Source organism: Maylandia zebra, linkage group LG8 (assembly GCF_041146795.1).
Source record: "Maylandia zebra isolate NMK-2024a linkage group LG8, Mzebra_GT3a, whole genome shotgun sequence".
NCBI lineage: Eukaryota > Metazoa > Chordata > Actinopteri > Cichliformes > Cichlidae > Maylandia > Maylandia zebra.
This window is the reverse complement of record NC_135174.1, coordinates 5,114,356-5,136,074: the sequence shown is the minus strand read 5'-3', so window position 1 is coordinate 5,136,074 and position 21,719 is coordinate 5,114,356. Positions and strand designations below refer to the sequence as shown.

At 38.8% G+C, this 21,719-nt stretch overlaps 3 protein-coding genes across 9 annotated transcripts in view; 2 read left to right on the top strand and 1 right to left on the bottom strand.

The window, feature by feature from the left end:
* The first annotated feature begins 642 nt into the window (after positions 1–642).
* On the top strand, positions 643–4,003 carry adprm (ADP-ribose/CDP-alcohol diphosphatase, manganese-dependent). Its single transcript, XM_004569675.5, has 3 exons — positions 643–1,392; positions 1,727–1,849; positions 3,109–4,003. Exons 1-3 carry the CDS (start codon positions 819–821, stop codon positions 3,426–3,428), a joined length of 1,017 nt encoding a protein of 338 aa, XP_004569732.1. The 5' UTR covers positions 643–818; the 3' UTR covers positions 3,429–4,003.
* A 1,461-nt stretch (positions 4,004–5,464) lies between these two features.
* On the top strand, positions 5,465–17,351 carry map2k4b (mitogen-activated protein kinase kinase 4b). Of its 4 annotated transcripts, none has more exons than XM_004569676.5 (13): positions 5,465–5,705; positions 7,853–7,888; positions 9,460–9,492; positions 10,593–10,695; positions 11,460–11,634; positions 12,463–12,582; positions 12,697–12,816; positions 12,913–12,964; positions 13,057–13,184; positions 13,957–14,034; positions 14,126–14,274; positions 14,370–14,415; positions 14,595–17,351. In XM_004569676.5, exons 1-13 carry the CDS (start codon positions 5,594–5,596, stop codon positions 14,706–14,708), a joined length of 1,266 nt encoding a protein of 421 aa, XP_004569733.1. In that variant the 5' UTR covers positions 5,465–5,593; the 3' UTR covers positions 14,709–17,351. The 4 variants fall into 4 exon arrangements, with proteins under 4 accessions (XP_004569733.1, XP_004569734.1, XP_004569736.1 ...); XM_004569678.5 differs by having other exon boundaries at positions 5,466–5,705; positions 10,635–10,695; XM_004569677.5 differs by lacking the exon at positions 9,460–9,492.
* Positions 17,352–17,404: 53 nt separating this feature from the next.
* Positions 17,405–21,719, bottom strand: part of myocd (myocardin) — a 122,895-nt gene continuing 118,580 nt past the window's right edge. For all 4 annotated transcript variants that reach the window (XM_076887209.1, XM_004569680.2, XM_004569681.2 and 1 more), the window contains 3 exons: positions 21,480–21,587; positions 20,733–20,790; positions 17,405–20,603 (listed from right to left, as the gene is read on the bottom strand). In XM_076887209.1, the coding sequence (XP_076743324.1) occupies positions 19,990–20,603; positions 20,733–20,790; positions 21,480–21,587 (780 nt within the window). In that variant the 3' untranslated portion in view covers positions 17,405–19,989. The remainder of the gene's footprint in view (positions 20,604–20,732; positions 20,791–21,479; positions 21,588–21,719) is intronic.

Genomic DNA, 21,719 nt, shown 5'->3' with positions numbered 1-21,719 from the left:
TAAGGACTTCCTCATCTATATAGCTTTCAGAAGAATATTTCAATTTTTTATTAATCTTTTGAGTATACTTGCAGTTCTGCTGAAAGACAGAACTGTTCTCTCTAACATTTAAAAGAAAAAAGAATACAAGTTTTTGTCTGTTGTCTTTGCTTTATACTATTTTAGATTAAACCTTCTCCTTCATTATAGTCTTATAGCTATGTCAAATTTGTTGAAAAACAAAACAAACAACACGCCCCAAACTACTGTATAGCCTGTTGGAATAAATACCTGAGTGGAGGTAAGATGGAAAAGATGTTTTTGATTCATGCACTGTCAAGTGAAAGTTAGAGCAAAATTTTAAACATGCTGGGAACTCAAACACTATATATTTTATAATGGAGACCTTTGTTGCAGGGGTAGCATAGGTAAATGAATGTTTCTTTATATTCTCTATAAAATAAATACATTTGTCTTTAAATTTCTCTACAAATCTAGAAAAATAAACCAAAAGAAAAATGTAGTATTCTCACCTATGAAATAAAATATACAATTTATGAGTAGTTTTTAAAGCCAGTTTCCACATTTTCACTTCACGTGTGCTGCGATGAGTCAGTTTCGCTTTCAGCATTATTTCGAAGGATGCCGGAAGTTGTTTTGTTGCCGTCAGTTTCGGTTACGCGCTGGCTGCTGCGCTGTCATTCTAGACAACGGAAGAAATTCTGGCAGGCAGTCAGCATGTGAGGGGGTGGACAGGATACCTGCGTGGAGTCGGTATTTTCATCTTCCTCGGTAGATATAAGGGGCGCACTCAAGCTGATCCGAAGACAACACCAAGAATGGACGACTGTCGTCAGCAAACGCTGCTGTTTACGTTCGGCGTGATAGCTGACATTCAGTACGCAGACATCGACGACGGCTACAATTACACTCGGACTCGTAGGCGATACTACCGAAGCGGTCTCCAGCTCTTGAGAAATGCTCGGAAAAGTTGGTCGGAATCAGCTGTCAAGCCAGCATTTATTCTCCAGCTGGGAGACATTATCGACGGCTTTAACAAGCCCAAGGACGCCTCGGAGCGCGCGCTGGACACCGTGCTGAGAGAGCTGAGCTCCTGCCCCGCGGAGGTGTATCATGTATGGGGAAACCACGAGTTTTATAACTTCAGCAGGAGCGCGCTGCTGCGTTCAAAGCTCAACAGCACGCTCCACTCTGACAGGAGCATGAGCACTGCCCCGGCCGGCTCCGGCATATATGCTTACAGTTTCAGCCCTTTCCCCGGGTTTACATTTGTTGTCCTGGATGCCTATGATGTGAGCCTGCTGGGAAGAGAGAAGGCCAGTGAACAATATGTCGATGCTATGAATTTGATAAAGCAGTATAACAAAAACGAAGATCTCAACTGCCCTCCAGGTATGCTTTACTGATAATTACAACATTAATAAAACAAATGTAATTACATTAGCCCAGATATCAAGTAACAGGAATATGCATGTACACAGTATAAAATGCAGTAATATGTATTTAGTTTATTTATTGCCTTCCTTAAACAACTGACAATTCTTAGATGAAAATGTAATTTATACCAGTGAAGGTATCCAGTAGGACAGTTATGTGTTTTAGTAGCATAATTTGTAAATGAGGACCAAAGGATAGAAAACAGGTTTTATGGATTTACACTTGTTATTGACTAAACTAGCTTGCGACCCAACAACTGAGTTGATGATGGTTTGTGTTTTTGTTTCAGCATTTAACAATCTCACGCAGAGATTCACAATGTTCAATGGTGGGTTCAGTAAGGACCAGCTGGACTGGTTAGACTCTCTTCTATCATCAGCTGATGAGAAACAAGAAAAGGTCACAATTGTCAGTAAGTAAAACTTTTAAATACGTTCACTGGACACCTTGCTAGTACAGGACCAAGATTTGCCTTAATTTCTCACGGCATAGGTGCTGAAACCTTCCTACAAGATTTCAGTCCATATTAAGATAAGAGCTTCATGCAGTTGCTGCAGCTTTGTCAGCAAAATGTCTGTGATGGGACTCTCCTGTTCCACCACATCCTGAAAGAGCGAATCTGAGTTCAGTAAACTAACTGGCATGTTCCAGAAAGTAGTTTGAGATGATTTGAGCTTTGTGACATGGTGCATTATCTTGCATTATCTTCTACTGTCCAGTTTTGGTTTTTTTTGCCTGTCCCGTTTGGCTCTTTTGCCATCAGAATTATTGTCTAAAGGCAAAGAAAGATGCCCAACGGATTTACTTTACCAAATTGACCATCCCAGCCTTGCCATAATGGTCCATTTGATTCACCTTTTATTGTTTATTTTATTTTCACTTACTGAATATGGGACAGACTTGACTGGGGGAAAGAAGGGGAGAAAGAAAGAGGGAAAGAGAAACAGCTGAGAAGAGGGACCGGGGAGAAGGGCAAAAGACAAAAACCAAAAGAATGCGCAGAAAAAGAAAAAAAAGAAGGAAAAAAATGCATATATCAATCACCTGGGTCACCTGCTGAGAAAGAAAAAAGAAAACAATTAATTAATTTCTTAATTTCTCACGGCATAGGTGCTGAAACCTTCCTATGAGATTTCAGTCCATATTAAGATAAGAGCTTCTTATCTTAATATGGAGCTTTGTCAGCAAAATGTCTGTGATGGGACTCTCCTGTTCCACCACATCCTGAAAGAGCTATATCTGAGTTCAGTAAACTAACTGGCATGTTCCAGAAAGTAGTTTGAGATGATTTGAGCTTTGTGACATGGCACATTATCTTGCATTATCTTCTACTGTCCAGTTTTAATGAGCTCATGCAAACTGGAGCCCTAGTTTCCTGCTCTTAGCAGGAACGGTTCCTGGTGTGGTCTTCTGCTGCTGCAGTCAGTTTCCTTGGTTCTAGGTTTGCAAACTGCATCCAGCACAGAACCAAGAGCATTACACTGCTAACAAAACACCAGCCCTTTGCAAGCATCTGAACAAACAGCATGCTAACACAAAGGTAGCCAACAACCCAAAGTGAACGTATGCTGATCCCAGCTCAGCTTGATCAGAGCCTGATCTTCAACATTCCAGTGCTTCTAGTACAATTTAAAAGAACACATGTGTTTTTATTTTTCCTCCTTTATCCAGGTCACCTCCCCATCCACCCAGACTGCACAGACACCATTTGCCTCGCATGGAACTTTGAAGAGCTCCTGGCCGTCATACGCTCCCACACCAGTGTGGTGTGTTACATGGCGGGACACGCCCACGACGGTGGATACTGCCAAGACGAAGATACAGGAGTGCACCACCTGACGGTTGATGGGGTGATTGAGACACCACCTGACAGCAATGCATTCGCCACAGTCTCTGTATATGGAGACAGGATGGAGCTGAAAGGATACGGGAGTATCACAGATCGAGTGTTTCTGTTTCCATCCAGACAAAAGGACACATACTGTAATTAAAGAATCACAACTTTATCACTTCTGTCTTGAAAAAGAATTATTGAAGAATTATTTCTTGTGTGAGTCCAGTCCACCAGTTAGTTAGTGATACACCTAGGAACTAATTTAGAAGATTTTTGAAAGTGTCCTTTTGTGTTTAATCACACCTGGAGCTGTGATGGAACTGTTTGGATTTTGAGAAATGTTCTTCAGACTGGGAACTTGAAGGATGTTTCGCTGAGGAAGTGGGAATATTATGAGTACACCTTACAAGAAGATAGTGTTCTCGCTGCTTTCCACTTTACAGCACTGAGCTTTTTAAGTTATTTTCAAATGGAAAAACACTGACAAATTAGGAACTATTTAAGGGATTGTAATATGATAATATGAAAACAGCAGCATACTTTACAAATACAGTAGCTCAGATATTTTATTGACACTTATGTTGTTTTTTAATTTATGACAGCGTGTGAATGATAACACACCAAATTGGTGACAACACTTGATTGAAAGTGTTTGATTAAGGCTGTATGAAATAAAGTGAAAATTAAAACCTATCTATGCTCAGTGGATACATTAAATGCTACTGTTTCTTGCATTGTGTGATGTGTTCAAGTTAGTGGTAAATTAAAAATTGAGACTTAAGTTATTCATCATGGGGTGGAGTTATATAAATATAATGATGTGATAGCAGGCTCCAGTGTATGGTATGGTATTTCCATATACATTGTCGATTACCTATTTAACCATCTCTTCCTTCACACTGAAAGCCTAAAGAGCCTGATGGTAGAACCAGTTCCATTGTGGAACAAGAGTGCCACCTAGGGGAGAAAAAAAACGACACTTTTATTGCAAAGCAAAGTTTTAATGTGTTTTTTGATTTGACTGCTGGTTCTACATATGCAGTTTTTACCCCTCAGATGTAAAAGGCTAAATCTACCCGACATGTTATGTAGCTACTCATTTTGGCCCTCAGATTTATCCTGAAATTTTACCATGTACAGATGCGCACTAATACTTGTGTTTCTTCATTAGAGCAGTATTTCTTAAAATGGGACACTTTGGAGGACTGCGGCGGCACAAGGATTATTATTTTACGTTTTAGAAATTTGCGTCATGCAGAGTGCCTAAATTATTAATAAATTAGTTTGTTTAATAAGAAAATCGAAGTTAACATGTTTTATAAGTTCTGTATTTGTTATAAGCTCTCCCCAAAGGAGAAAGTAACACATGCAATCAAAATGAAGGAGCCAGTTTCCCATACTGATCACCGATGATTTGTGGTTAACATGTAGCAGCAGTCCAGAAACAGAAAAGTAGTGGTGCATTTGTTTTACAAAAAAGGGATGAGAAAAAAGCTTGACCACTACATTTGCCTCACTGCCACAAACACAAGCCCTTGTTTCTTGAGTATCTCATCATAAATACTCAATTTGGCGTAACCATTGTCTCTGTTGTTTTGGTATAAATGTAGTTATGGAGTTGAACATTAAAAGTGTAGCATTTTTAGCTTAGACTGTAATAACAGACTGGCAGACTTTTACCGGTGAGGTTGGAGTGCTAGTTAGCAGCTACTGCTGATTAGCAGGCTACATTCAAAGCACCGATACATATACACATATGTTAATTTGTGCTAAGCAACAGACTAATAAAACACCAGAATTTATTTTACCAAAAATGAAGCATAAACTTCCTGGACAGAAATTTGCGTATCATTTCAAAGGCTGTTTGACATATTATGTGATCCTTGATTATCTTTGATGAGCTGACACATCTAACAGTGTAAATCCAACTATAAAAATCTGAGTAAAATATATTACAAATTAAAAAAGGAAGCTTCATTATTCAACACGAAATAAAAAATGTAATACATTAGATCGTCTTTTGTCCATCATATTGTGTTAAATCGCTTAGAATATAAAACAAAAGTATAGAATTGAGTCGATACAAACTAGCCAGAATGTAGAATATGTTATATACATTTGTTATTTATGCAGGTCAAACGTTCAACTGTGAAGTCGTGATTTGCTATTTCCGATTGTCCATAAAAGCAGCAACAGCAGAGACGTGGCCGTCGTTGCGGCTGTTGCGTTCAAGTGGCGCAGTGTCCCGTCTGGAGGCAGAGCGGGCGAAGTTTCACTCTCTGCATTGCAGCCTGAGCGCTGCTGCTGGAATTCAACACAACAATGGCGACTCCCAGTCCTAACAGCAACTCCACTAGCTCTAGCAACAACAGCAACATCGTAGGATCAACGTCGCACCAACTCCACCAGCAAACACAGAGCAGCAGCATGCAAGGTAGGCGAGAACTGGCTCCAGTTCACAGTTTCATATTTCTACTGGGGACATAAGAGTTTGTAGGAAAGGGTAGCCTTTAGCTTCCTAAAAGCAGAAACACTGTAGCCAAGAGAAACCCAATAAGTAAGTCTTTTCGGTCAGAACTTTCAAAATAAATTATGTTACGCGGCCCATGTCTGGAAACGTGATCAATTTAATGCATCTGTTGCAGATGCTCCGCTTATGTTAATGCAAAATGCACACTTTTGCTAAAACAAGCCAAAATAGTGGCCGAACCGCCTTTTCTTTGAGTAAGGTCAATCTGTGCACTTATTTGGTTAATCATAATTAAAATTAAAATGAGCAGTTAGTGACAAGCATCACACATGTAAGTTTTTACATGTTAAATCAGATTTAAAAAAATATTCACACCATGTAGTTGATTAGCCTAAACTAATCAAAGGCTTTACTGTAGGATCTGAGTAATTGTCTGTTGACAAGCAGCGCTTTTACTTTGACGTCTGACTCGTGAGACTTCCGCTAATTCTGTCTTTCTGCGCTTAGCTTCATCTCCATCTCCCTGAAACTGCACTGCTGCTAGGCTAGCAATGATGCACAAGCTTCAGTTTAATTGTTGTACCAACGGGCCTGTAATGGCATAGTCAAGTGTTTTCATTCCTGAAGTTTGAATCGTACATCTCGACTCTACCTTTAAAAGTATTACGTTGTTTAAAAAAAATGAGTTCTCCAACTATTTTAACTTTTTCGCCTTTGTTATTAGCAGAGGGCTGCTACAAGTAGCCTCAAGGCCTACACTGAAGTGTACTTCTGTCCCCGGTCAGGCCACTGTTTCAGTGCTTTGCTCCGAGTAGCAAAGAAATGATGGAGCTAATAAAGTTAAAGTTGGGGCTATCAATTCTATTAAGTGTCAACATTAAATTCTGTTGGCTTCAGGCCATACATAACGTTACTTGTCTTCCTTGTGTTGCTAACGGTAGTTCTGTCGGTGGTTTCATAACGTGTTGACACAAATCACCTCGATTTGTAAAATAAATTTAAAGTCTAAGCCTTTATATTTGTTAAGTGTACATCTCTATCTAGTTAATGCCTCTAAGCGCACACTGTCATCTCTTATCGGACAGGCAGACCTCGTGACAAAACCTGTAGTCAGCTAAGATTTGTTTTAGTGAGGTCACACATTTTAATAATGTGCTGTGAGGAACAGAAACGTCTACTGAAACTTAATACATAAAATCAAATTTTCTTATTCTACATTAATCCACTGGGCATATAAAAGAGGATGATCGCAAGAGAGTCCTCAACGAATAGGAATAAAATCGCCAAAATAATTATTAACACTTGACAAAAATACTTAACTAAAAAAGGGAGACAACGTATTAGTTTAGTTTTTGCGAATGCAATATCGACATTATGTTAAAATTGAAGTAACAAACAGAACTTTTGTCCGTAGGGTTTTTCTTACAGGAAAAGCACCTTCTTTGACCTGAGGGTTTAGGCCTTGTCTTGCTTACTTCTGTTTACAAATTAGAATTAGATTTCAGAAGCAAAGATAAATCACCACAGAAACTTTTGAATGTGTGTAAGGAGCGGTTGAAGGTGACTGCTGTCAGGAGTAAAGTTGCTCCTGGTGCTGTGGTATATGGAAGACTAACACCCCCCCATATAAGTGTAATTACAAGAGGAGGGGGGGGAAGTCAATTTTTGGGCTACAGCTCCATAGGATGCTATTTGTTCTGACTTGCTTGTCACCCCCTATGAAACCCTCAGTCCTCAGAGTAGGAGTTCTCCGCTATAGTTGAAATTCTGCAGATATACAGGGAGTCATGTAGTGACAGCTGATGGGTGTTTTGGGGGGTTAAATAGAATTCTTATTGTCATTCATAAACCTTGATTACACACACATGTAAAGTGCTTCACATACATTAAGCTGTGTTTTCTTCCAAGAGTTGTCATTTCATTGGAAAAAGCCAGCAGAGCAGGTTAGACAGACTTACATGTAATAATGGATGTGCTCATAGTATATCAGGAGGGCTTTACTCTGGATTTTATTGATTATTAAGCGCCTAATCTTAAGCCTCAACAGCCATATCTGACTTTGTAATTTCTTGCTCTGTGGCAGTATCAAATGTTTTATCTAAACCTTGCAGAAACCAACACCTGCTGGAGATGTCAAAATGAAACAGGTATTCAAACTTATTTTATAAGGTTTTAGTCTGATTTGGGGAGATTTCGTTTTTTGTTGAGTTGAAAAAAAAAATTATTATTATTATTTTTTTTAATTTTTAGGGCCAATCTTGGCAAAGGAATTTATTGAAATGTCCCCATCGCTTCCCTCTGTTGGTCTTTTTCTTTTGTTCGCATAAAGTTATTTTGTTTTCCATTTTTGTAATACCTGTAATTGTATCATCTTTTTTTCTGCATGTTTTCAACTGAGTTTCTATGTTAGAATGACCTGATGTAGACAGACCCCATTTGATGAGACACTGTTAAGTGTGGTTTCCATTGTATGAAAGGTATACCAGTTGAAGTGGCACATGCCAGTTTTTAGTGGCTGGCCACTGTGAAACTGTGGTGTTCTGCTAAGCCAACAAAAAGAGAATATCAGTCTTGTTCCACCGGCAAATACCAGTCATCACTAGTGTGTTCATAGTATTTTACTACTGTCTGTTTATAAAGCTAACAAACATCGTAGCTTTTAGTATTAATTTTATTTACCTCCACCCCACTCCCCATTGTGATTAAATTCAACAGTTGCATGTAATTAACTTTATTACCAAGAATTTGCAGCATGAAATATATTCTTGTAATACAAACTGTTTGTTTTTTTTTTTTTTTGTTTGTTTGTTTTTTTTTTGTTTTTTTTTTTTTTTGCTAAGACTGTTTTATCAGCTAGCTTTAACGTGTAGCCCTTTGTTTTATTTTTTTTCCCCACAAAAATGTAATTTTCTAAGATATTAGTTTATATACTTACATTTAAGGTACAATGGCAAACAGTGACATTGAGTTCGTTTTAATAAGCTGTATTTTGACTTTGTAGTGCTAAGCATACGTTAGCAAAAAGGGCTAATGCCAAACAAAGTATAGGAAACAATATAGTTTATTTTAATTTTACTGTCACTTTTTAATACAATCCACTTATTCTTCTATAGTACTTCATACACTGATGATACAGTATTCAACTTTAATAATAATCTTGGCAATATGGGAAAATTGAACTATTTGCTTTTTTGCCATATGCTTTTAGTACTGCTAACAAGCTAGCAGCCAGCTAACCTAGCTTGGCACAACAATTGCTATCTATCTATTAGAGAGGTCACAGGAAGTAATTGCAAAAGCCTAAAACAGTTTTATATAGGCAGCAGTGACAAATACATGTAATTGATTATTGTTCTGGTGGTAGTATTTGCAAGTGGAACAGCAGAAAGTAGTGCCATATGCACAGTGCCACAAGACTGGCAGAACATTGGTTTTCAAAATTGAAAGTAAGATGGTACTGAAATGACTGTTAAAATTGAACTATTTTGCCAGTAATACAGCAAATACTACATCGGTTATATATGGCAGTGCACTGAGCAAGACCCACCAATATGTGGCACATCTTTTGCCAGCTAAAGCACGTTCTCAGTATCCTGACCTGTTTTCCATTTTCAGCATTGAATCATGCTGGGACGGCACTTATCAAACGTGGCCCATTTAAACTCTTAACAACACATTTCAAGAAAATGTAGTAAAAATGTTTTTTTCTTTACTTCAGGGTTTCAGATAAGCCTGTCTGGAATACCCCAAAGTAAGCATTAGACTTGCACACAAAGCACACGACCTCTACTCTTTGTGGGGACACCTCAGTAGTGTAAAGGAGCATCCTTCCCTCTGTTATTGTAGCCATATTCAAGACTGGGCTCATTCTTGCCTCCTGTTACTGAGCTTCAGTCTTGATTCATGGTTTATACTATTATATACATGCACGTGCGTAATTGGATAACACAGGTGAGAGGATGCCACTGTATACTACTGAAACAGCCTGTGTGGTGCTCTGGTAGTGGGAGTCTGTCCACTGTTCACTGCTGTTAATTGTCACAAATATATTTATTGCCATGAAAGATTCATTTGCACTGGGGCTTAAAAGGCTAAGGGATCTGTTTGCATTCAGGAGCTGGTTGGACAGGGCATGGCAGAGACAACTTAACACTTGAACTCAGCACTTTCAACAATGCCTAAACTTAATTACCAACTCTATTTGGGTGATGCATTCATATACTCACATGCACCTAACAGTTAATTCAACCTATGTGTCCTCAGTCTGAACGAAGTGCTGTCTTGAGTGTTGGGTCGCTTTCACATGTCAGTGGGAACTGTTTAGTGTTGACATGCACATTTATAAAGATTATTGATGGAAACATTCTGAACACGGATTCCCAATGTTAGCACCCTGCTTAGTGCACAGCATACTAGCCTGATAGCTTGCACACATGCTGCATGCCATTTGTTCAGAAGGTTCTAGCTAAAAGGGCTTGTGCAGTACACCTATCTGAACACTGGGAACCCCTGTACATTTTTGCTTGTGTTCAAAACTTTTTGCTTTCTCGAAGCTTGAGAAGAGCTTGAGAACTCCAAAACTTCATGCCACAGATTTTTTTTTCCCACCCTTCCCTCATAGTCATATTTTTCAAATGCAACTGCATAATGCATATGAATGTGTTTATACTTGGATCATATTAAGTTGCTGTGGCATATTGAGACTTATCTCAAGTGTAGAAAGACAATACTGAGGTAAGAAAGGCATTTTATCACACCATGTGTATCCTCTGTCTTCACCAGTTGGTTGAACCCACAGACTGGTGTGCATGTGGTGGCACTGTGCATCTGTTTCTCTCTTTGTCCTACCAGGTAAACGCAAAGCTCTGAAACTGAATTTTGCCAACCCTCCAGTGAAACCGGCTTCCAGGCTCCCACTCAATCCAACAGTTCCCTCTTTCCAGAACCCTCACATGTGAGTAAAGATAGTTGGGACATGATGTCACTGGAACTAGATAAGAGGTTGTATATAGAAATTGAACATAGCCTCTGGACCTGATAACAGTAGAGTGAATTTGTCAGGCCAGCAGGGGGCAGTGCCTGGTTGCAAAAAGTAGTCCTGTTGTGTAGACGTTTACAGAGAAACAACACTGCTCATTTGCTTCATAACCTCAGGAAGTACGTTTTGATTATTAAGTTTCTTTGTGAGCAATTTTCCAAAATCTCTTCAAGTTACTATGACAACAGAAATGCACTGACTACATTTGCTTCTGTGTAAAACATTTGTAGAGTTGGTTTTTATGCTAACCACCTTAGCTTGCTAGCAGTTTTTTTTTTTTTTTTTTTTTTAAGTTGACATGTTGCTACATTTCCTGGCAATTTGTTGAGTGCTGTGCAATGGCACAAAATCACTGACACGACTGTTTTTCAGCACATGTTCATATTTCTGGTTGCACAACATGCAGTCTAAGTTGGGGCATATCCTTAGAAATACTGCTTAATAGCACTAATGGTGGTCTAATCTTTATGCATCCTGCACCTTTAATATCATGAGGGGACTTTTTTAATGATAAAAATATTACAAATACTATGTTCATATTTTGCCATCTTGTCAAATCCCACATACCCGATCAGATTTTAAAGCCGGTTCATGGAAACTTTACAGTTCACATAGAATTAATTTCTGATTAAAATATAAGTGATTAAATCTAAATGCTGTCATCGTCCCACATTCAACAGAGAGCGCCTACGGACACACAGTATTGAGTCATCTGGGAAGCTGAAGATCTCCCCTGAGCAGCACTGTGACTTCACTGCAGAGGATCTGAGAGACCTTGGTGAGATCGGCCGTGGGGCGTATGGCTCCGTCAACAAGATGGTCCACAAACCCACAGGCCAGATCATGGCTGTCAAGGTAGCCCAATAATAGACTATTAGTGATCTGGAGAAGTTTGTGGAATCAACCAATTCCAGTCTCTGGCCAGTCTCTAGGTGCTTCTCTACTTTTTGTTAAGCTGATGCAGAGCTGCTGTATTGAGGTCATATATTGTAGTGTACTGCATGAAAATGTCACGTCACCAGAGGCCAGTCTTTACTGATCAACAGGCATCTGAACTCAGTTTTGCAAAGACGTCCCAACCAACTAATATTTTAGTCGATTGTACTAAAACGAGTCTGACAGTAAACGTCTCTCAAAGTGTGACTAACATTAGCCGTGCAAGCAGCAGCAGTCTGCCCACACACCTGGATGGCATGCAGTGTGCACTGCAGGTGGTTACATGTTAGCTTATTCTGACAGCCTTTTTAGAAGCATTCATTGTGTAGATGAAATACTGACAGACTCTGATTTTAGGAAAAATGCGTTGTTGAATTTTGAATAACATGATAACGAGCTCATTGGAATTAGTTTCGCCGATGCATTTTAGGGTCGAACAGTTTCATTTCTGACTGAAACAAAGGTTTACTGAACTAGCATCAGTGTTGTGGTCAAATGACCTCTCACTGTTAAGTGGATGTGGATGGCTTGAGTGGTTTATGTGCATTACTTTTATTGAACCCAGCATGCACACGGTGATAGCAGGTGAACTTGCAAGGTATAATAAATAACAAAAATGAAGGCTGTTCAATTCATGTCCATTGCTCTCTCAGAAATGAATTCTCTTGTTAATGCTGCTAAAGTTAGAAATGTGATTAAAAGTGTGAGGCTGAAACATGCATGTCTGTTTTCTGATGTGTCCCTCAGAGGATTCGCTCCACTGTGGATGAGAAGGAGCAGAAGCAGCTGCTGATGGACCTTGATGTAGTGATGAGGAGTAGTGACTGTCCCTACATTGTGCAGTTCTACGGCGCCCTCTTCAGGGAGGTCTGAAAAACACACCCACCTGTCTTTTTTTATGTTACCGAAACAAAATATACCTGATTCATTCAGTTGATTGCAAATTCTTGAAGGAGTCTAACCTTTATGTCTTTGTTTCAGGGGGACTGTTGGATTTGTATGGAACTTATGTCTACCTCATTAGACAAATTCTACAAATATGTATATTGTGCATTAGATGACGTCATTCCAGAGGAAATATTAGGCAAAATAACATTAGCAGTAAGCAACGATTTCATATTCATGTAATGTAATTTTCCTGTAATGGCATGCATAGCATCAAATAATTAACCAAAGATTTTTTTTTCTCTTTAACAGACTGTTAAAGCACTGAACCACTTAAAAGAAAACTTGAAAATAATTCACAGAGGTAAGTTTTCTCATTTTATTCTGATCAGCTATTACTAATTAACTCTCGTCCCAGTTACATTATAGTTAGGTCGTCCTTTACTGTGTTTGCAGACATCAAACCTTCCAACATTCTTATGGACCGAAAGGGGAATATCAAACTGTGCGATTTTGGCATCAGCGGCCAGCTGGTGGACTCCATAGCCAAGACCAGAGATGCAGGCTGCAGGCCTTACATGGCAGTAAGTAATCAACTGCACTGATTAAGAAATATGCATCAGTTACATGTGAAGGAGTAAAACGATGTTATTATCATATTTATTAAGAACCTTCATTTGAGTTGTTCATACCTTGCAGAGTGCACCCCAAGCAGCCAAAACATTTAAATCTTCTGCTTAATATTGCATGGGTTACCCTTGTGTTCAGTTCTGACCAATGGGGGCACAGACCTGTGCTGTCGAGCAACTGATCCTTTGGATTGTAATAAATCAGGCTTGCTGAAAAGAGGTTGGAGACCAATTCAGTACCTATAGCCAGGGGTGTGCAATTAATTTTCCCAAGCGGCCACATGAGAAGTGGAACTGTTGTGGAGAGATCAAATTAATACTGAGCAGAATTGAGTTCAGCTTATTAACATCGCCCTCTGCAACAGTCCAGCTTCTCGTGTGACTCTTTGGGAAAATTAATTGTCTGCCCCTGGCTTAAGCTGTGTGTCAAGTCATTCCTCGGTAGTTTTCACTGCACAGAGGGTGTTGCAGTTGGGAGCGAGTCTATGAAGGATTTCTGACAGTGTTTAGGTCGGCAGTACACCTTAAAGTAATTCCATATATGCCATTTATATGGGCATCCTCAGAACTTTGCATTTAATGACAAGTTCACTTCACGTGTCATTGGATTTAAAATTGTTGTGACTGACATGTATTTTGCATTTGTATGATAGAGTGAAATACTGTCGTATGGGGTCTAGTGAATTATCTGTGTATCACAGAATATTTCCATTTGTGCATTTTGCAGCCTGAAAGGATAGACCCCAGTGCTTCTAGACAAGGCTATGATGTCCGGTCTGATGTATGGAGTTTGGGAATCACCCTGGTAAGACTCAAGGGTTTTATTAAGTTAAGCTGTTGCGATAAGGATAAATCCACAGTGTTAGACAATCACAGTTCTTTCTGTTTGTTATCAGTATGAGCTGGCAACAGGAAGATTCCCCTACCCTAAGTGGAATAGTGTTTTCGATCAGCTGACGCAGGTGGTAAAAGGTGAGCCTCCCCAGCTCAGCAACTCAGAGGAGAGGCAGTTCTCCCCCAAGTTCACCAACTTTGTTAACCTATGGTAAGCACAATCACGTAAAAATTGATTGGGGAACATTTTTATGCCCACTACATTTGGCACATTGCCTCTGATTTGTTCTTTTTTTGCCTGTCCAGCCTTACAAAGGATGAATCAAAAAGGCCAAAGTACAAGGAGCTTCTGGTGAGTTTCAATACTACTTAAAATTGAAATGTAAAAGTCATTTTTATTTGCTGCAGTAAATACAATTTTACCCCAACTCCTAGCTCTGTGATATTTGAGGATTTAGGCTAAACCAACTTTAAATTAGCTGCCTCATACAGGATGAATTGTCACTTCAGCTTTGTGTATCTCTCCTGTAGAAACACCCTTTCATTCTGATGTATGAGGAGCGTTTTGTGGACGTTGCCAGCTATGTGTGTCGCATTCTGGATCAGATCCCTGCCTCTCCTATCTCGCCCATGTATGTCGACTGACAGTTAGTCCAGGGAGGGTGGGGTGAGGGTTGGGGGAGGGGGGTCGTTAGCCAACAGTGGGTTGGACACCAAGTTTTGTGACGCGACGTTTGACATCTTAGCCCTAAGAGTTAGGTGGGATCACCAGTTTTTTCTCGTGTTCCAAAGAACAAAGGAAGTCTAAATTGCTCAGTGCAATGAGACAAATATCCTTAAGCAAACCTTTCAACCTCCCATCACCTCATTTTAAAATCCCATAATATTGTCATTTATCTTCAGTCAGAAAAACTTGAAGCGAGAACATTGTCTTAGTAAAATGCAATGTATCTGTGTATGTGAGGGGGAAAAGGAATAGAGTGTGTATATAGATATATATCTCATATGTACTTGAATTTGTACACAAATACAGAATTTACCAAATAAAGTGGTGAGCAGTGACGCTCTTGATGTATGAACAAAAATAGCCACCCAGTGGATTGTACATTGTGGACTGTATGTTTGCATATGTGTGTTCACCTCTGAACTGTTGACATGTACAAATGTATGCAGATAGGTCTGCTGTCTCAACAGTCTTTTCATGCATTTGGTTGAGAGCACCTTTACTCACAGCAAATGGTTGAGTATGCAAGAGTGTTTCTGTGTGGAACACTCGTGGATTTGGTAGCGCAGCTTTCTTTTTCTTTTCTTTTTCACTTTCCCCCAATATGCAATCTGTGAGAAGCTGTCTTGATAGAAACATAAGACAACTGCCATTTCTCACAAACTGGCCTCAGTTCATCTCTTTTGTTATCATTGTGTTTGAGTTATAAAACTAAGCATCTCTTTTTGATTGAGAATTTCCTGTGTTAGTCTTGTTGAACAGAGCTGGGGATAGAAACTCCTAATTAGAAGTAATATCAAATGGCAACACCTGGTTTAATGCAACTGGATTTTTGTCATTCAAAGAGGTAGCTACAGCTAAAGACAACTGATAGGTTAAAACAAAAAACAACGCATGCTTCCAAATATCCTTTATAGGTTTTTTGTTAATAAAAAAAGACAAAGGACAAGATGATGTAACAATAGCTAGCTAAGATGAGAAGCAGACTAGCAAAATATATGTTAAATAATTCTGTCCAAAAAAAAAAAAGGTTAAGATTGGTAAAGTAAGGTATACTAACTCAATAGAAATGTATATTTTTCTACTATATAGTTCTAGTCAAATGGATGAGGAAATAGAAAAGACTGTTACGCTATTATCATGCTAATAAATTCAAGTTTAACATCTAGCTAACCATATTTTTTTATAAATGCCTTCACCTGCATTTTAAATGCAATCAGTTTGCATTAAGGCATACTGTCGTTCTTTCAGGACCACCCAGAAGTCTCCCAGGCTACACACTTTTTGTCCCACAAAAACATCCTCGTTTCCTTGCGAGTAGTGGAAGATGCCCTCTACCCTGGTGTAAAGTTAGTTTGGGACATTATGTCCACTGTAAATGTGTATGTACATAGAACACCTAACCTGCTGTTACTGGCAGGTTCTGCTCAACAGTTAAGGCTGATTCCTAAACACAGATCCAAGCACCAAGATAGGTGTCAGGTGCAAATTCTTTTAGTTTAGGAATGAGCCTTAATTCCACCTGTCATAGTGCTGTACAGTTAAACTTCTCATCCACACTGATCACAGATCCACCGTGCTGCCATATAGCAGCAGTAACTACAAGTTTAAAAGTCTAGGCATGGGAGTTCTGTCAAAAAATAAATAAAAACTGTAAACGCTGCTAAATCACAAACTATTGACTTCCATACCAACTACCGAACTGTCGGGAGAAGAGGAATCTCACTCAACACAGTTACACGTTTTCGTCCTTAAGTTCACCACGGACTCGGCATGCTTCTCCATGACTTAGTATGTCTTTCTGGCTTGCACTGATGATAGAATATTACCATGCATTAAACTCGGATGCATCTCCATAATCCAAAATGCCTCATCTGTCTTCCTTTGTCAGTTATAGTAATATTCTGGAGTTTTACATAATTGTGTGGCAGAAGGTCAATGGGAGGCCACAATTTTGAGACTATTGAGATGCACCCGTTGTCATTTCTTTTCAGAAAGCCACATTTACCAGGCGGGGCCTCTTATCCACAGAATGGCGAGACAAATATCACATTACTTGGCGATAGCTATTAACCAAACTGTATGGATGATGGTCCTTTAAGTGTGGGACACTGTAGGGACTTTTACATGCGTCTCCCAGAAACTACCACCATTGTTGGAGTGGGTTGGGGACGTTTCAGTGTGGCTTGTTTAAATGTTGAATACTTTTGGCCTGTTTGGGAGGGCAACACATTACAACCGCATAGGTGGCGACGTTGTAGAACCCACACGATTCTTTTGGTAAGCGACTTTCCATTTCTGTCTAACACGAAATGGTGCAGACCCCAGAGAAAGCCCACAGATGGAGCCGTTTAACTTCAAACTGTCTCTAGAGCTGTTGTAGTCTGTCATGTGTTTCCAGGAAGCTAACTTGACGCTGGTGAATCTCCAGGGTACATGTTGTATAAATTGCAAAATTACTAGAATGTTCATATTAGATTATAAGATATTATTAAGGGCAATGAATATTATATTGTATCTTCATTGATCGTTACAAATAAAGTTCCCACGGAAAAGATTGGGAACCTGTATTGTGTGTTTCTTGTAATTTAGACACGAAAAAAAACTGCCAAAATAATTTTGATAAGTGATAAGTTTATTGCTGTCTTTTTTTGTAGTATACAGGGACTTGGGCAAGTCAGTGGCCAAGCAACATGGAAGCTTCTGTCAGATTACTTTTCTCTTAATTAGGGAAAATTATTTAAAAATTTGTCAAAAATAATTAAAAGGACAGTAATTGTTCTGACAACAGAAGACAGGAAATAAAGTATTAGCTTTGACATATACTGAAGCTGGGTAATAGCTAACATGTAACCAGAGAAGCCACTCAAGTGCAACACTTCATTTTAACAAACAAACAAACAAAAAACAACAATTTGGTCAACATGACATGAGAACCATGGTTACAGAGGACACGAATAATTGGACGAGGTTTATTAGCCAAGGAACTGAAGTCATAATTTTATATTACTGGAAATGACATACATCTTTCTAAGATCAAAACCATTTACATCTGTCTGTAAAATAGCTAGGTGGTAATGTTAGCATAAAGACTGGAATAAGGTAGAAACACTTTATGTAGCTAACGCCTACCAGCACTTCTGGTTCAAGTGTAAAAGCAAGCGGACTGCCGTTAAAAAATTTGCTCAAGCATAGAACATGAATGAAGAGAAAATACATATTAGTAAAGTTTTCTGTCTCCTCGGGTGTCCTGAGTGGGGAAAAAAAAACATACAAACAAAATCTAGACTGCTAGTTCTGCTAGTATTAATTTTACTGCATGAAAAAAGTACTTTATTTTAGCATTTTGCTAATAAAACTTGTATTATGTCTAATACTCACATTAAATAGAACAAGTTTATGTGGAGTAAAGTTAATATCATATTTTCAAGTTAATGACCAATGAGCTAGCTAAGATAATGCTAATTTGGAAAAGACGGTGAGTACTGTGAACAATGAATGAAGCTTACTGGGTCTTTTGAGAATGAATGAACAGATGTAACTAGGAACATAAAACAGAAGTGCTGGTAGGCTGATTCTGTGATTTGAAGACAAAGCCACTTCGGTCTGTCCCCATCTGTCAGTCTTTATGCAATTTAGGCTAACAAACTGCTAGCCGTAGCTTTACAGTCAGCGGACAGATATAAAGGAGGTATGCAAGAAATTATACTTATTTATTAATTTTTAATCTAAGTTTTTAGGTGCATAAAAATGCATTTACTAATCAAAACTAAAACCTTATTTGGTTCTGAGTTTGTCATTCTCACCTATAACTACTGTGCATAATAGGTTTATCTCGGCTGGCTTTTGTGAAAGTCTATTCTTTATTAATATCCAGTATTCACAGTAAAAATTTGATTATATTACATCATCCTATTAAGTGCTAAGAATTGTCAATTACAAATTTTTTTTTTTTTTTTTTAAAGTAAGTTAGGAAAACATGGCTTTTCAAAGTGGTTCTTTTACTTTGTATCACATTCTTAAGAGAACTAATAATGAAGAAATGTCAGTGATCGATAATGGTACTTTTTTCATACATCATATAGAGCCCCAATCTGTTTTAAAGGAATGTATAAATACAGGATCAACTATAAATACAAAAGCACAAAATAAATAAATGTAAATGGGAACAGAAATGCTGGCATTTTAATGACCAAAAAAGAGAGAGAAAAAGCTAGATGTGAGCTTTACATGGGTGGAGCCATCTAAATCACATCAGTCAACAACTTCCAGGGGAGCAGTCATTTGATATTAAAATTTGGGAATAAAAAGCTTTTGCAAATAAGGCAGCATTTGGCTGCTGATATAAACTGATAAGATAATTCTTTTAAAGGTGTCATCCTGTGGATAATAGTGGAAAACAAATAAGTACAAAAAGATTCCTTCAAATGACCTAACCTATACACATATACTAAGCTCAAGCAAACTGTGACAAGTGTTTATTAAGCTAGAGGTGCACAGTGAATTAAAAAAAATCATATTTACATCAAATAATGAAGTGACTACAGAAAGCATTTGATTTGTTGTTTGTATGTTCTTCCACACCTCTGACATAATATGTAGACGGCAACTTATCTCTGTCAGTTTTGATATTTACAGTATGGCCATTACTAAGCAATCCAATTCACCTGTTAAGTCCTCTCTGGGTTTTTTTTCCAGTACAAATATATAACTCAAAGTACACAATGAAAGTCAAACTGTGTCTTCAAGTCAAAGCACTGATACTGTATTAAATGTTGGCGTAAAGTACTGTAATCAGGTTTTTAAGTTACATTAACGTTTCTTCTGACACTATGTCCGCTGTCATAAGTACTTGGTAGTTGTGCACATCAAGATCATGCCAAAAAGCACAAGGGCTTTAGTTTTTGAGTATGACGACAACATAAGAACCACATTTCAGTGAAGTGGAAAGGTTGGGATATGACAATTGTTCAATTTTCTGGCTTAGATTTCAGCTTTTGCATATCTGCTAATGGTTATACATTCCACTGGATCATAGCAAGGAGCAACACGTGAACATTTAAAGCTGTTAAGAACAGAATTAAATAGGTCTTTGGTATTGTCATAGCTAATATCAGAAGTCCGTGCAGCTAGTTGCAAGCTGGTGTCTTGAGTTCGATGGCTGGTATGCTGCTAACCAGCACTTTAGGGACAGTGTTGTTTTTACCAGTGCTCCAGGTGAAGGTCTGTGGCAGAGTTCAAATTAATGTCTGTTACATCCAGGAACTCGGCATTAAAAATGCTTGGTGCACTGGGTGGAGCAATGCTGAAGGCAGTGGCAGAACTGGGTGGTGTCAGGTCGAGCCATTCCATTGTCTCCCAAGCCGTCTCACTAAAGGTCATGCTGACCATTCCCTGCACCTCGGGGTTGGCGGATGCCTTACTGCCGATGGCCGAGAGAGACGTGTCCATCAGATCTCGGTTGCTCAGAAGTTTGTCCTGTTGTGGATGATGAGAGTGATGATGATTCTGAGGGCTGCTGTACCGATCAACCTCTCGCTTCCCTTCATCTTCCTGGCCCCCATCCTCTGCTGCCATTTTAAGAAGAGGTACCTCCCCTCCGCGGCCGACGGGACTGCCAAGCAGAGTGTCTGGGTGGCTCTCGGTGACGTGATTGGCTGCGTGGTCGTAAGGGAGCTGGTTGGGGGAGAGGTGCTCGTAATGTCGGTGAAACCACGGGATGAGGAGGCCGGGACACCCTGGGGACACAGTAATGTGAGGCATAACTTTGGTTACAGAGGACCTCTCCCTCTCTTCTCTGGCGTTAGCTGGCATCTCTTGAAGAGAAAGAGGAGAGGAGGGAGGGTCACAGCAGGTTCAATGTGTCAGGTAAGACTGTGAACAACGGGTAGTGATTTCAAATGCTTTCGTCTTCAGCCAATAGGATCTATAGAATGAATCCTTACCTCCACTCTCTATGAGCACATCCAAAAGCTCATCCATCTGCTGACTTCGGGTCAGTTGCTGTAACAGTAACAAAAAGTGCATTCCTTTTATCAGCTGAAATTTTAAACACTTAAAAAACTGAATTGAATTTGTTGATTTTTTTTAAAACTTTCTAGCTCCTAAAACGGGACTTGGCCCCTTTTACTAGCTTTAAAAGATAGAGGGTTTTTTTTTGCTTGTTTCAGAGAAACAGAAATATTTTAATTGGTTTTAAAAAATTTAGATGTGCTTTATTTTGCTTTGCTGGCAAAATTAAGAAGGTAACAGAAATTTAGTTTTGCTCATAGTCAAAAATGTAGAGCTACAACAAGTGTTCTAATAATTATTAATTATTCACTAACCTTTTTATGTCTAAGGGGGAAAATCCCTTTTATGTGCAAACAAAACAATACATTTCACAACACTGTAGGCATTTTTTTTACAGTTTAATATAATGAATAAAATATTTTGTCAACTGTAACAAATTTTTTACATAATTACGATGGTTAAAAATAAAATCACTATAACGCTGTTGTCATAATAGCTATAAAAGTGCAGTGAACAAAGCGATGGATGAAAACAAAAACTACAACACAGATAAAAATAGAAGAAAGAAAAAACAAGACAGACCACAGGAGGAAGAGTGGAATGAGAGCAACGCCAAAAAAAGGTCAAATAAATTTCTGGCCAGCCATCTCTACTGAATTTTATCATGGATTTGAGTTTACCTGTTTGACTGCATCCTCATAGCATGGGGGCTGTCTTAAGTCAGATGCATCTGAATCTGAGCTACTGAAGGCAGGGGGAGGGACCTGGCACTTTGGCAAAACTGACATCTATATGGGAAATAGGTGAAAAGTGATATTAGTATATTATAGGGGGATTTACCCAAATTAGGCCCTCACGTTTAAAAAATCTCATCACAGTGAAAAGTTTACTCTAAAAAATGATTTGGCGTTGTCGTCTTG

Bases quoted from the DNA above. Each gene is read 5' to 3' on its own strand.
- adprm (XM_004569675.5), top strand. From the start codon at position 819: ATGGACGACTGTCGTCAGCAAACGCTGCTGTTTACGTTCGGCGTGATA. The intron at 1,393-1,726 runs GTATGCTTTACT...TTTTTGTTTCAG, and splicing joins AGATCTCAACTGCCCTCCAG to CATTTAACAATCTCACGCAG. The intron at 1,850-3,108 runs GTAAGTAAAACT...TCCTTTATCCAG, and splicing joins AGAAAAGGTCACAATTGTCA to GTCACCTCCCCATCCACCCA.
- map2k4b (XM_004569676.5), top strand. From the start codon at position 5,594: ATGGCGACTCCCAGTCCTAACAGCAACTCCACTAGCTCTAGCAACAAC. The intron at 7,889-9,459 runs GTATTCAAACTT...TCTTTACTTCAG, and splicing joins GAGATGTCAAAATGAAACAG to GGTTTCAGATAAGCCTGTCT. The intron at 14,035-14,125 runs GTAAGACTCAAG...GTTTGTTATCAG, and splicing joins GGAGTTTGGGAATCACCCTG to TATGAGCTGGCAACAGGAAG.